Source organism: Micrasema longulum, unplaced genomic scaffold (genome assembly GCF_059751315.1).
Source record: "Micrasema longulum isolate JH-2025_06_02 unplaced genomic scaffold, ASM5975131v1 h1tg000032l, whole genome shotgun sequence".
Lineage (NCBI taxonomy): Eukaryota > Metazoa > Arthropoda > Insecta > Trichoptera > Brachycentridae > Micrasema > Micrasema longulum.
The window spans coordinates 1-15,039 of record NW_028277239.1 but is presented as its reverse complement, the minus strand read 5'-3'; the positions used below and the strand labels follow the sequence as shown (position 1 = coordinate 15,039).

At 33.1% G+C, this 15,039-nt stretch overlaps 1 protein-coding gene across 1 annotated transcript; it reads right to left on the bottom strand.

Moving 5' to 3' along the window:
- Window positions 1-289: 289 nt before the first annotated feature.
- Window positions 290-10,346, bottom strand: LOC148285468 (zonadhesin-like). Its single transcript, XM_088224731.1, has 5 exons — window positions 10,152-10,346; window positions 8,056-8,253; window positions 7,744-7,914; window positions 2,414-2,578; window positions 290-533 (listed from the first exon to the last, which is right to left on the bottom strand). The coding sequence occupies exons 1-5, from the start codon at window positions 10,297-10,299 to the stop codon at window positions 358-360; spliced, it is 858 nt and encodes a 285-aa protein (XP_088080857.1). The 5' UTR covers window positions 10,300-10,346; the 3' UTR covers window positions 290-357.
- Between the last annotated feature and the right edge of the window lie 4,693 nt (window positions 10,347-15,039).

The following is a 15,039-nucleotide window of genomic DNA, read 5'->3' as shown; positions in this document are numbered from 1 at the left end:
GTGATTTTTTTACTGTATTATCTATATGCTCGTTGTATGTCAGTTTATAGTCCAAAACAACTCCTAAATCTCTGATGGACTTGACTACATCAATTTTGGAGTTTTCTAATAGGTACTCGAAGGAAATTGGTTGTTTTGTTCTAATTAATATACTCACCATTTGTATTATAGAAAAGACCGAATCAAAAAATATTTAATACCTGTGATGTTTTGTATGCTGTACAAAGTTTTGGGCATGTCAATGTCTTGTGAATTAAAATACAATATAAAGAAAAATAAAACAATGGTATTAATAGAATAAGTATATTTTAATACCACTGCTGGGTATTGCGTATACAATTATCTTTGTGGGTGGGTTTAAGAACAGTGTTTAGGTAAAACACACTTTCCTTTACTGTTAACCAGATAACCTTTCTTGCAGAAACAGCCTTTGACACATTTCTGTATGCAGATGGGAAATCTTTTTTTGCAGGTTGGAGGACAAGCAGATCCACATGTCAGGTACTCCGAATTGGGATCAGGACATTTGGGAGCTGAAAATACAAAATAATTCGTTACGTTGTGATTTTCTATTCACTCTGCAGAAACGTCATATACACAGTTTGTTTGTGGCAAACGTGTAGAGGAAGGTATTGGTGGCTGCCGGAGTTGGAACAACGCTGGCACATTCGTTCCAGCGGCGAGCAGTGATTTATTTTATAGGTAATCTACAAAAAATGTTTATTTATTTGTACCTATATACAAAATGTGTTTAAAACTGACTGAACATTTTGTTGTTTCTTTGCATATTTAGTCTTCTTCGTATATTCTCACATGTAAAAAAATAAAAAAAGTATATTTTTAAGTGTCCTCGGCACGGGTAACCTCAGTGACGTCAGATTATTTATATTATTAATTGTTGTTTAAAATGCAAAAAAATTATTAAATAAATGAACGAGTAAATAAATGAATGAATAAATAAAATTAATAAGTAATTTATTATTTATGTTTAAAGCATTAACTTTGTGGTCAAACATTTTATAATTGTATAAGTAATTTAATTATAAATGGCTATTTTTTCTGTGGTTCTGTGGAAATCAACTCATACAACCATTATTATTAACTTCGCGATTTACGTAGCTTTATTCTACACTATTTTATTGCAACACTTGTACAAAGCTTTACTAAAAATACCACAATGACATTCAGCAGATATTTCCATTATGATTGAAATGTCAGCACTTAGCACTGGCCGATTCCTTTTAAAATGAATAATGCCAAAAACGGCCAATTCTAACGCCACATGTTCTATGTGATACATAATATGTCAATGATATGCTATCAAAGAAAAAAAGTCCTTCGGAAATAATGTTCGAAATAGTACCCAAATAGAGAATCTTCAAATAATATTTGTAATCTGCAAACTTGTTTTAGTATTGAAAAATCATGTCTAGGTTAAAGATGTAAAAATACAGTGTACTTTTTTGTATGGAGGAATAAGCTGAGGTAATCTGCTAGTTTTATCGTTCACTGAGAACGGACTGGGCGCACTTTATAGTTTTTTTTTGTAGGAAGATATAAACGGTGGTGGTGATTTAAAATGAATAATTATTATTTTATTATTTTTTTTATAAATATAGTTACTTTAAAACATTATTAATGAAAGTCAAATATAATGGTAAGCTGAGCATAATCGTTTATTCAGAAGATTCGCCTCTGATGCATTCTGATCTGACTTGTGACGTCCTTTTCAGTGCCAATCGCATTAAAATAGTTAAATTGGCAAAATTGGTTGCATAAAAACGGTTAGCTAAATTTACGATAAAAAAAAACATAATTTGACTTTACTTTAGTTTTCATCAATACAACACATAAGACCGTTTATGTAAAAATGAAGATGTAGGAAGAAGGCATGTGATGGTATCGTCTTAGTGATTTTTCAAGACGTATCTACCAGAAAATAACAGATTAACTTGAATGAGCATCGCATTGTAGCGATCGACACGAGACAAAATTCAAGTAAAAAAAAAACTTCATTATGAATCTACGCAGATGCGGTATTTTTAAGCCAACAGTGCAACAGTGGAAAACTGTGTGTACTCCGAAAGTCAAACATCATAGGTTCCTCTGCAAAAACTGGATGGACAATATAAATATGTAGACGCGGAAAGAGTTTTAACAAAATATGAAGTATCTACTAAATCAATGATTTAAATATATTATATTTTGTTATATCTTTTTCAGAGACGAATTAGTTACGAGCACTAAATAAATAGTCCAGATCTTGTCTTGATGTCCCTTATGTTTGTCAATGCTTCTTTTTTTTTTTAAATGTTTTAAACTATTATTTTATTGTAATATTTAAACCCTTTAAATTGTATATATAGACAATGTCCATTAATAAATAAATACCATTAGATATCATGTAACTTACGGCATTGATTTGGTTTCCTACATTTCCCATTGTGTAGAACTAATCCAGGCTTGCAAAAGCATCCTGGAACACACACATCAGGACACAAAGGTTTTCCAGCATCGCATGTGGGAGGACACGCAGAGCCACAAGGGTTGTATACCATATCTGGATCCAGGCATCTTGCTGCAAACCAGCCAAAACATTTATTTACTAAAGATTTTCATGGCCTGATGAATAGCACCCTATTCTCTCATAGTAGGTACCTACAATAAACTGAATATTATGTCTGTCCCGGTGTAATTTTACCAATTGATAATTAAGTTAATTAGATTAATTATTTTTTTTAAATTGTTAATATTATATTAACTTTGTTAAATAGCAAATCTTAGGTATGTTTCACATTTTGTGAAATGTTTCCTTCGGCACGGGACACCCCAGTGACGGAACATTATTCTGTATAAAAAAAGAATACAAACAATGTAAAAGTATAAATAAATGAATAAATTTCTTAGACAAAAACATTGACAAGAAGTTCAAACAACACACCGCAAATATGTATGTGTTTTTAAATTTTGCTAGATATAATGGTTTTTAACATGTTGCTTTTGTGATTTAACAGAGTTTGAATGTGTTGTGATTGTAACTTGTTAAAGTTTTGAAATGTTTTGATTGGGGTTTTTTTTTTAATTATTGCAATTAAGAATTTTTAGCTTTTTGTTTTTAACATGATATCTGTTAAAGATTTTTACATTGCGACTTATTACAACTACAAAATTTACAAAATACTTAAATACAGTAATGAAAACTAACCAAAATTAAAGTTAAAAAAATAAATTTTGTTAAATGGCATTTTTTTAGATTTAACAACAACAAACCATCTCGCCGTTTCCCCGTAAGGGTAGGCAGAGAGGATAAAACGCCACATCACTCTTTCTTTGTACGCAGATCTCGCTTCCTCTGCATTCATACATCTTCTCATTTATTTTTATTCGGATATTTAAAACATTACAGAAAAAAGACCCAATTCATTATAAATACAATAATAGATCACAAATTACAGTAGATATGTAGTTATGTTATTGAAATAATACAACAAAATGTAAAAAGAAAAATTGCGAGGCGATGCGATTAAGTAGCAAGATTGCTCTACCAACCGGCATAGCCATTGGCAGGTTGGTTCTGCATCGCGGTAGGTAAAACAATCGATGCTGTCTTTGTCGAAGATAGTTATCAGGTACGAACAGACCTACATCCATCAGAATTTCTGAGTTATGTATGCGACCACCAATCACCTGGAAAAAGTGAACACCGAAATGAACGTCCCTTCTCCTCCATAATGACTGATAGCCTAGCATCCCCAGTAAAAAGTCGGTTGGGAAGAGCCAAGGATAATATCCACACTCTTTTAGGTACAGATAGCGCAGAAATTTTTTCTGCACTCTCTCCACCATCAAAGAGTATCGAGCCTCATGTGGCGACCAAATAATGGAACTAAACTCCAAACGACTTCTTACCAAGGAATTATACAATGCACTTGCGCCAATTATTCCGACTTTTGACATGTCAATCTTCAAGTATTTGTTGAATTTGGTCATGCCATGTCTTTCTCGGTCTTCCTCTATTTCTGCATTCATCAGCATTCGCATTGTAAATATTCTTAGCCGTTTTTTCGCTGTCCATTCGCTCTACATGTCCAAACCAGCGCAGAGCTTATTTCTTGCTGACGATAATGCTTGTCTCAGCCTTACATAATGTAAGGTTGAGACACTTTTTAGATTTGAAATTGTATATTACTATTACTATTATGACTAGTTGAACTTGATAATTTACTTACGGCAGCTGTTTTTTGGAACACATGTATTATCTCTGTCTCTGACATATTTAGGGGCGCAATTGCAACCAGGAACGCATATTTTTGGACAAGGAGGCCGAGGGATAGGTGGAGGAAGGGGTCCAACACCGTAATAGTTACAAATTTTTGGACAGTTATTCTTGCACGGGGCTTGCACTTCATTGGGCCCGCATGGTGGGACTACAAGTATTTAACAGTGTATGAAATTGGGATGGTTATTATCTTCATATCTTGTGATAGTTGTTAATATTACTGGCCCAGCTTTATTTTGTTTTGTATCTGTCTATTTGCGTAAATTTTTATTGTTTCAAAAATAAATAAATGAATTACAATATTTGAGTTTTTCCAAATGTTCGTAGACAAAATACTGGATTTCACCCCCTCGGGAGTCATTAAGATTAACAAATTACAACAGGGATGGAGAATACCTTAAATAAGGGAATATGGAAGGATTAACAGAATTTGTATTAAAAATGCCTAATATTTGAGCAAAGTTATTACCATACCTATGAATTCTAGGCGAGTGCATTTTAAGGTTGAATAGCAAATAATTATTATTACAAAAAAATAATTATTTACATCTCGTGCACCTACCAGTACATATGTCTAAACCTTGCCGTTTAGGTGATCGCATTTTTCAAAATTAAATATTCTACAATGTTTGAGTATGTCCAAATGCTTGCAGACTGGATGGATTTTCTTCCTAAGGAGTTGTTCATATTTAAATTTTGAGAAGGGAATATGGAAGTCTAGGCATTTACAGAGCTTATGACCTGTCATTGGCTGGTTTAGGTTTAAGTGGCCACTTTACACACTGTGTAACATTCACCATTTTGAATATGTTTGAACATCTATATTCGTGCAATTCTTCCATTTGTTGATTTTATTAAAGTTAAAGAGCTGAAACCTTTATTGTTGTGAAGAGATCCATCTGACTGAATTATTTCACATACTAGGCAACGCCTGAAAACAATTTTGCAATTTTTAAACTTCTTCTTGGACCAGTTGGTTTCCAACTGGAAAATCAACAAATGGAAGAATTGAAGAAATATGGATGTTCAAACATAGGCAAAATGGTGAATGTTACACAGTGTGTAAAGTGGTCACTTAAACCAGCCAATGACAGGTCATAAGCCCTGTAAATGCCTAGACTTCCATATTCCCTTATTTAAGGTATTCTCCATCCCTGTTGTAATTTGTTAATAAATGAATTGTTTGATGGGGTATCAAAATAGGACAGAAAAAAAAAACTTAAATTCAACCATCACATTGACCACATCTCAAAGAAAGCGTCCAAAATCTGTGGATTTATTTTGCGAATATCTAAGCCATTCAAAAGCCCGAAAATATCAATTACATCGTTTAAATCATCTGTTCGTAGTTTGCTTGAATTTAATTCTATAATATGGTCTCCTAATTATAATATTCATATAACGCGGATTAAATCGGTGTAACGTAAAATTTTAAAATCGTTTAAATTTAGAATCGGATCAAATACTTTCATAATCAACTATTATGATCGTCTAGAGTACTTTCATATCTTCAGTTTAGAATTCAGAAGGATTTTGGCTGGTTTGATATTCTTGCACAATTAATATCTAACTGTATAGATGCCCATGATATCCTTGTTCAGATAAACCTTAGTGTACCTCGCCGTAACTTGCGTACCAATTCTGTCTTTGCTGTGGGAAATTATAAAACTAACATCGGATTCTTTTCTCCTCTGTCAAGGATCCTCCGAACAGTGAACGAAATCTCACTAAGCGGTACTGTCGATGTGTTCCTACAGCAAGGGCAGGCATTTAAGAAACAAGCGGTGTTGTCTCTCCTGACTCGCGATGTCACACTTGCCATTTCCTCCTAGATTATGCTATATACATACCTTTTGTTAATTTAAGTAGATTTTAAGAATGTTTAGATTAAGTATTACTCATTAATGTCAATCTATAAGGGCTTACTTAAGCCTGTTGATTGGCTTAAAAAAAATAATTAAAAAAATGGTAGACATGAATTGTTTCAGAAATAATGAAAGTGGAATATTATATGACTTCAAGTATAACAATGGGACATGACATGGTAAAAAATAAGTAAATAAATGAATTTTAAAGCTGGATATGGTACATTAACTACTTGAAAAAATATCTATTTATTTTTTCATCATTGGTTCAATGAACCCTTTTTACAAAAATTGCAATACGAAAATAATTACAGCAGTGAACAATTTACAATGTAACACATAATATTAAATATATTGTATTAAAGTATATAAAAATTTCATTAAATGGAAGTAAAATAATAAAAAAACAACAAAAAAGTATCGAATGTGGGATGTAACAGATATATTTATACTCTAAGTGTGTAACAGTAAAATATAACATAACATCAGTAAATAAAAAATAACATCAATGATGAGAAAATATTTTATGCACTTAAACATAAATAACTAAGTAAAGTTAAGAATTATATCAAATAAAAAAAGAGAAAAAAGAAAATAGAAATTAAGAGGTTTTTAAGTAATATACTTTTTTTAAATGAATGCACTTTTATTTATTTTAAGAAAACAATGTAAGATTATAAAAAAATAAAGTAAATCTTTTACTTTAACAAATTACAACATAGATGCAGAACATTTAAGAGAAGGTAATATATAAGTCTAGGCATCTACAGGGCTTATGACCTGTCAATGGCTGTTTAAGTGGCCACTTTACATAAGCCCCGTAGATGCCTAGACTTCTATATTACCTTATCTTAAATGTTCTTCATCTATGTTGTAATATGTTGATGTAAACAGCTCCCCAGGGAGTTAAATCCAGTCCTTGTCCACAAAAATTTGGACAAACTCAAAATATTGTTGATAAATCTTTTACGTTTCTAAATAATACCGAGTGAAACTACATTTAAATTGATTAACATAATTTGTATTAAAAATGTCTAATATTTGAGCAAAGTGATAACCATACCAATGAATTCAATAGCAAATAATTATTGTTACAAAAAATAATTATTTGCATCTTGTACACCGAACAAGTACATATGCCAATACCTGTGTTAACAGGTGTCTAAAAGGCATTTACAGCAAGGCTTACCGTTTAGGTGATCGCATTTTTCAAAATTCAATATTCTGTTCACGACTGAGCATCAAAATTGAACTTCAATTGCGATTTATTTACTTTTCAAAACCTTTGAATTTCGTAAAGTATATTACAAGCTACTGAAACAGTGTTATTTTCAGTATTACAATAATTGCCTTTAAATGCCTTACAAGGCAGAAAAAAAATTATTATCCTGAAAATGAAAAACGTTTATTTTAATTAAAACCTTTAAATAAGCTTTTCAATCATGGCCTCCATCCGTTGATATTTTGCGAAGAAATGGGGCTCGACCTCAATCGGTATAGGTGCAATTGTTTCTCAATGAATTCATCTTGCAAAAAAATTGCTGAAATCATTTCAAGACGCAGTTACGATCTAGTGTACATTTGATTTTGTTTACTCACCGCATTTGTCTTTTGGAATACATTTCCCAGAATCATCTGTGTAATATCCGGGTTTACAAACACATTTTCTTCTTCTGCAAGGTTCCTCACTACAGTTGGGGGAACCATCGCAGTTCTTATCACATGGCGCATCACAGTCCACTACTTCTTGGAATGTTGGTTCAGAACAACCTTGAATAACAATAAAAAGGTGGAAATAAAAAAAATGCAAATCTAAGATTTTAAACGGGTATCTGCAGATTAAAATTAGGATACATGATATTTTCTTAAGTATTGCAATGAAAATAAAAGTTTTGGACTATATTTATTTACAATTTTCCGGAAGTACACAATCGGCTCCGATTCTCAGGAAGCCTGGTAAACACTCGCAGCGAGGTACACATTGGTAGTCTGGAGGTGGTGCAGGACAATCTTTAATGAATCCATGTACGTAAGAGCCACAATCCTCATCAAATGTACAATATCGGGGGCACCAATTCCATTTCTCATTTGAACCGCAATTCGGAATAGCTTAACAAAACAAATTTCAAGAATTCAGTAAAAATTAAACCAAAAACAAGTCATTTTTCCAGTAGTTGTAATGGTATTAGATTCTATGGAACCAAAAGTACCGAATTCGTAGGTAAAATAAGAACTATTTTTAAGAAATTAACCTTCGTATTTATACAAAATTACGTCAATGGTGAAGAATCTAGTCTATTAAATAAACTTAATCTTTAATTTAAATTAATTTCAACACAGAGGGAAAACATTTTTGAGAAGGGAAAATGGAAGTCTTGGCATTTACAGGGCTTATGACCTATCATTGGCTGGTAAAAAAAATGAAAAATTGTTTTTAGGCGTTGCCTAGTAGGTGATTTGGTTCAGCCGGATGAATCTCACCCACGTGATAAAGGTTTCAGCTCTTTTACTTCACAAAAGTCAACAGGTGGAAGAGTTGAGGAAATATGGATGTTGAAACATGGGCAGAATGGTGAATGTTACACAGTGTGTAAAGTGGCCACTTAAACCAGCCAATGACAGGTCATAAGTCCTGTAATTGCCTAGACTTCCATATTCCCTTCTCAAAAATATTTCTTCTCTCTGTTGAAATAAATTTAAATATGAATAGCTCCCTAGGGAGGAAATCCAGCCAGTCTGCAAGCATTTGGATTTACTCAAACATTGTTAAATCTTTAATAATCACACCACTAAAGAAACAATTGTGGCCCCAAAAAGCAACCCTGTGGAATGCCGCTAGGTAATGTAAATTGGTGAAAGACACATTAACGATAGCAAATCAATATTTCAAGCCTTGGATAATTTTACCTTTTTTTGGTAATGTGCTTAACCTTCTAGCGGGCGCGCTGCCGCAAAATTTACGACAAATGCGCCTTATCGCTTCCCGCACTCTTACTTAGTCGCAAGCATCGAGCTCCGAGCTATTCGAGGGTCAGAGTTTTTCTAAACTACAGACGTATTGGGTGTGCTTGGAAGTTTTTGTTATTCATTGATATTTGGAAATTTCCGTTGTGCGTAAATTTTACAACACGCGCCGTTAAGTGTAAGTATATTTAATAAACTATTTTTCGTTTATATCGTTTGTTTTATAGCGAAATATATTTTTGTTTTGTTTTAGACTTGTTTCATTATGGAGATGATGAGACTGGAAGATGATGAGACTTACTTTACTTCGAGTGACAGCGAGTTTTCATATTTAAACATATTTAGAGTGTTGTTTAAGAAAGTCAAATATATATTTAAAGTACTGTCATTAATCATTTTTCGTAACCTTACAGCAATTTCCTAACATTGATATAAAGGAAACACCATTAACATGGGGAAAGCTTGATGACGTAAAATTTACGACAAGCGAACGCTCAAGGAAAATTAACCAGCGCAGCGTGCCCGCTGGAAACTTAAGCTTTTATTAACATTTGTGTGACAGAACTTGAAAAATCTTATCATTAAAAAAAAATTGTGAGTAAAAATAAAATTGATTTAATTGACAGGCGCCGTAGCGTAGATGGTTAGACGGCCAACTGCAAAACTGGCGTCGCGGGTTCTATTCCCGAAAAAATCCAAGAAAGGTTTTTTTCTCAATTGGTCTGGGTGTTGTGGTGTATTTTTCATTACCTCCTTCCATATCCCCTCTATCCCACCTGCTGAAAAGCCTCAAAATAGAGGCTTAGCGGGTTATTCCTTTAAAAAAAAAAATTCAGTTGTTTCTAGTAGTTGATAGTTTTATATCCTTCCTGGTTCTTAAACTAATAACCACTTGCCCTTTTCCACTGTGTTGAAGAGTAAATTAAACCATAAATTATAAGTTTTTTTAGTTCTTCATTAACCCAATTCTTTAGAGTTAAACCAAAAAGTAAAATAATTTGGACAAAATGGTTTGTATCAAAAATGCTTGAAATAAAACTTACGACATTCCTCTGGCTTTATGCATCCTCCCATGTGAAGAACTAGACCCGGTCGGCACTGGCATCCCTTCACGCATATGGGAGGGCATGTGACAGGGTTTTGTGTTTCACAAGTTGCTGGACATGCAGATCCACATTTATTGAAAACCATGTTCGGGTCTTCACATTTTGCTGCGAATTAACGAAATAAAATTCTAAGTGATGAAAAGAAGTAGGATGATTGCAGTCACTACTTTTTCGAGTGATTAATGATTTGTATTATAAAAAATGAATCAATCCACTCGCCAATAAGTAACATAATGATTTATTTATTTAACACTTTATTTACATATACAATTTATATACATATAAGGGCGGGCATATTGCCTTAAGGCAATTTCTTCTTGCCTACCCAAACCGTTCAGTTTGAAAACATTATTAATAAATGGACATATTGAATATTACGATTTTATACAAAAATTAAAAACAAAGATTAACAAAATAAAAAAATATGTTAAAAAATTAACACTATACTATGAAGAGAGGAGAGGGGATAAGAAGGAAAGAAGAAGGACTAAGGAACAATTTAAATATTAAGATAGTGACATTTTAATCTTGACTTAAATGTAAATAAAGGGGGCGTCTCTAACATTAGTGAGTAGATTATTCCACAATCAAGAGGCTACTACTGCAAGAGAGGAGGCAAGAAAATCAGAGCAATGACAGGGTATTAAAAGGGTTCTCTCGTTACTAGAACGAAGAGATAGTCCGTGTTGTGAAAGAAGTTGGATGAGCTAATAATACCTGTATGAATATAATGAAATGTACAACATAAATTTATATTAATGGAACAAGACAATATATTTTTTTGTTCAGTTTATTGGAAATTTTATTCATTTTACAGGTTTTTAAATTTTGTTATGAGACGAAGAATAGTTTTTATAGACATTATTATTACTATAAAATAAAATCATTAAAATATTCAATGGTTTGTTTAGTATATTCTCGCACATATGTTTCTTCATATAACTGTTGTAATTGGTTAAGGCCGCACATATAATAAATAAATAAGAATTTATTCATTATCAGTTCGACATTACCACTTATTCGTTTTTATTAGTCTCCAGAGCTACTTTTGTGTTAATCTGTTCTGTGTGCATGTTACATTATCTTTATATATATAATTCTTCTGTATGTGTGATGTCACCGAACTCCTAAACGGCTTAACCGATTTACGTGCGGTTTTCAGAAAAATATAGATCTTTGCGCTGTGCGTGTTCGTAAATATTAACATCTCCAATCTAATGTGTAAAAAAGAAGGTAGGAGCATAAATGTTTTATTCATCGATCTACCAGGGTTGCATTCGAGGAGAATGCATTTACAAAACAATGGAAGGATGTTGTTTTTTTGTGTATAATAAAATTTTATTTTTGAATGTTTACAAACAACATTTGCTTTTTATGGATTCCAATCAGATTTTCTTCTTAAATACCTTATAATTTCTTCTCATTTATTTCTTTTTACCGAATGTTTGGTAGTATTAAAATAACATAAAATTCGATACATTAAAAAAAATCGTATTCCTACATAAGTACACCACTCTGTTGGTGAGAAGACCGGAGTTTGACGTTTGCAAAAAGAATGCCATTTTTGAAAAAATATTTATTTTATGTTTTGGAATTCAACCATAAATAAGTACCTAGGTACCTACTAAAATTCAATATTAAAAATTTTTAGTTTTGGAATTTAATCACAAACAAGTACCTAGGTACCTACTTATAAATTAAAAGTCTTTTCCAAACTAATAGCAGGCAAGCTAACGTTCGGGCAGGACAACGTCTGTCGGGTCCGCTAGTATTACATATAATCACATTTTGTAACAGAGAATTTTGAATTTTAAACTGACTCTCAACTCTCTGACTTAAACTGACTATGTTAGATTCAAAGATAGCGAACGAAGAAATTAATAAAAGTATTTAAATATACTAACTTATCCGTTAACTTAATTTGTAAAATTAAATTATTAATATTTCTTAGTTAACTTGCCTGAATCCAACGCTAGAACACGAGAAATACTCAAAAACAAAATGACAATCGTAAACATCTTTATTGATAATGACACAAAACTCAATGAATCCGTAGCGGAATGAAAATCCCTATTTTAAAGCAATGCATGATAATTAGGCAAAGATATGAGAATAATCTAATATATTTTTAACTCGTTTGTGTAAAAATTGATCAATCTCACACAAATAATATACATATGTTAATTTTTATTTGTGTTACTGAAAGATAAGATAAAAATGATTATATCATTACCGAGATTTGACGTAGAAATCAATAATATTATTGGACGTTTTTTTATTTTATTTTATTTTATTTTATTTAGTTTATTTATTGGGGATATCAACAGTAATACATGTAACAAAAATACAACAAATAAAATATACAGAGAATAAAACCAGTGACAGATATCCACAGAAATACATTAAATACACGTACACTACATATTAGTGTGTTTGTGTGAGTGTAAGTGAGTGAGAGGGTGGGTGTTATATTGGAATGAGAGTAGACATGTGTGTAAATATTGCACAAGTGTCAAGTGTCGAAAATATAAATATATTAAAAATATTAAGAATTAGAGATTAAATATAATAAAATAAAATAAAATAAGATAAAATAAGACTTTCTTATTGAAACTAAGTATAAGACAAAAAAGTATGTTTTAAGACGCGCATTTTAAATGTTATTTTTTTACAATCAAATGGATCAATAAGGGGAAAGTTCAAATTATATTCACTATCAAAACGTATAAGTGGAGAGTTCTGGGCATAGTTCGTACGAACTGCTGGCAGATGAAATAGAGAGCTCTACGTGTGACGGGTGCGGTAGCCGGGGACATTTAATGATAACTCCGACAAAAGAGCCGGACTATCAAGGAGTCTACTAAGTATGTCATGAAGCACCCCCATGTCCAACAGTAGACGGCGATCTTCTAAAGTAAGCAAGTGGTGTTTTTTGCAGGAAGACATATAATTGAGATCGGTATACCTGCACATCTCCAGTTAAGATGTCTAAGAAATGTCCATTGAATTTTCTCGAACTTTTCTTTATGTGTGACATTGTGGAGACTAAACAGAAGAGGCATACTCGAGCAAACTGCGAACATGAGCAAAGTAGACCATTTTAATACACGCGATATCTTTAAATACCTGACATGTACGAAGTACAAAACCAAGGTTTCTATGTGCACGGGTCAGTATGTCATCGAAGTGATTCTCAAATGTAAGTATAAATAAGAAGTCTCTTTAACAGTTAAGTCCTGTCTTAATTATCATCTAAGCGAAATAGTCTACACATAAAATAAGTTAGTTTGACATTTATTCGACAACAACTTGAATTCAGTTATTTATTAAAAAATATAAAAGGATGTTTTACACTGCCATCATAAGAAAGAAGGACGTTTCTCCATAAAACAAAAAACGGAGAAAATAAATATTTTGTCACTCGGAGATTGAAAAATTCGCTGTGTGAAAAACAACCCAAAAATTACAAACAAAAAACCATCACGCCGTTTCACGAAAAAAGAGAGAGAGGATAGAACGCTACAACTTTCTATCTTTGCATACAGATCTCGCTTTCTCTACATTATACATCTTCTCATGCACGCGCGCCGATTATTCCAACTTTTGACACGTCCATCTTCAAGTATTTGTTGGATTTGGTCGTGCCATGTCTTTCTCGGTCTTCCTCTATTTCTGCATCTATCAACATTCGCATTGTAAATATTCTTAGCCGTTCTTTCGCTGTCCATTCGTTCTACATGTCCAAACCAGCGCAGAGCTCGTTTCTTGATTTTGTAGATAATGCTTGCCTCAGCCTTACATAATGTACGGATCTCAACATTCGTGCATCTATCGAACATAGTTTTACCACACATTCGCCTGAGAGATTGCATTTCGACAGAATTGAGCCTACTTTCATCCCTGTTTTTCCAAGTCTATACTTCGCCCCCTTACATCAGGGACGGGACCAGGACTCCGTTGTGAACTGCCAATTTTGCCTCTTGTGTCAAACATTTATTTGCCAAGGTCGATTTAAGTACTCTGTTCCCGGCACTCACCCTCCTTTTAATATCTTTCTCAGTCATTCCATCCCTAGTAAACATACTTCCCAGATACACAAATTCCTCTACTTGTTTTAGTATAACTCCATTCACAGTGACTTCACATTTAGTCATACTTTCATTTCTTTCAAAAACCATCACATTCGATTTATCGACATTCATCAGCAAATCGCTTCTCTTGCATACATCGTAGACCTTTGTTACCAAGAATTGCAGTTCCTCTTTGTTTTTAGACTGGTGATGAAAAGTGGATTACTTACAACAATGTCGAGCGAAAGAAATCGTGGTCAAAAGCCAACGAAGCGGCCCAGACCGTTGCCAAGCTAGGACTGACGGCCAGAAAGGTGTTGCTGTGTGTTTGGTGGGATTGGCAGGGAATACTCTACTATCAGCTGCTCCCCTTTGGCCAAACTCTCAATTTTGCACTCTACTGTGAACAACTCGACCGTTTGAAGCTGGCAATCAAACAGAAGCGGCCAGCATCGGTGAATAGGAGAGGAATCGTGTTTCGTCATGACAACGCAAGGCTGCACGCATCTTTGATGACGCGCCAGAAGCTCCGGGAGCTCGGATGGAAGTTCTTATGCATCCATCCTATAGTCCGGACCTGGTACCAAGTGACTATTACATGTTTCTGTCCATGGCCAACGTGCTTGGGGATACAAATTTGGCCTCAATGGAGACCTGTAATAATTGGTTGTCCGAGATTTTTCAATAGGGACAAGAGATTCTACGAGAGGGGCTTTATAAAGTTGGATTTTTGTTGACAGTACAAATATAACAGA

Excerpts from the sequence above, each read along its gene's own strand:
- LOC148285468 (XM_088224731.1), bottom strand. The coding sequence starts at position 10,299 with ATGGTTTTCAATAAATGTGGATCTGCATGTCCAGCAACTTGTGAAACA. Across the intron at positions 7,915-8,055 it reads TTGTGTACTTCCGGAAAATT|GTTGTTCTGAACCAACATTC; the intron begins GTAAATAAATAT and ends TTGTTATTCAAG. Across the intron at positions 2,579-7,743 it reads TATTCCAAAAGACAAATGCG|CAAGATGCCTGGATCCAGAT; the intron begins GTGAGTAAACAA and ends GCTGGTTTGCAG.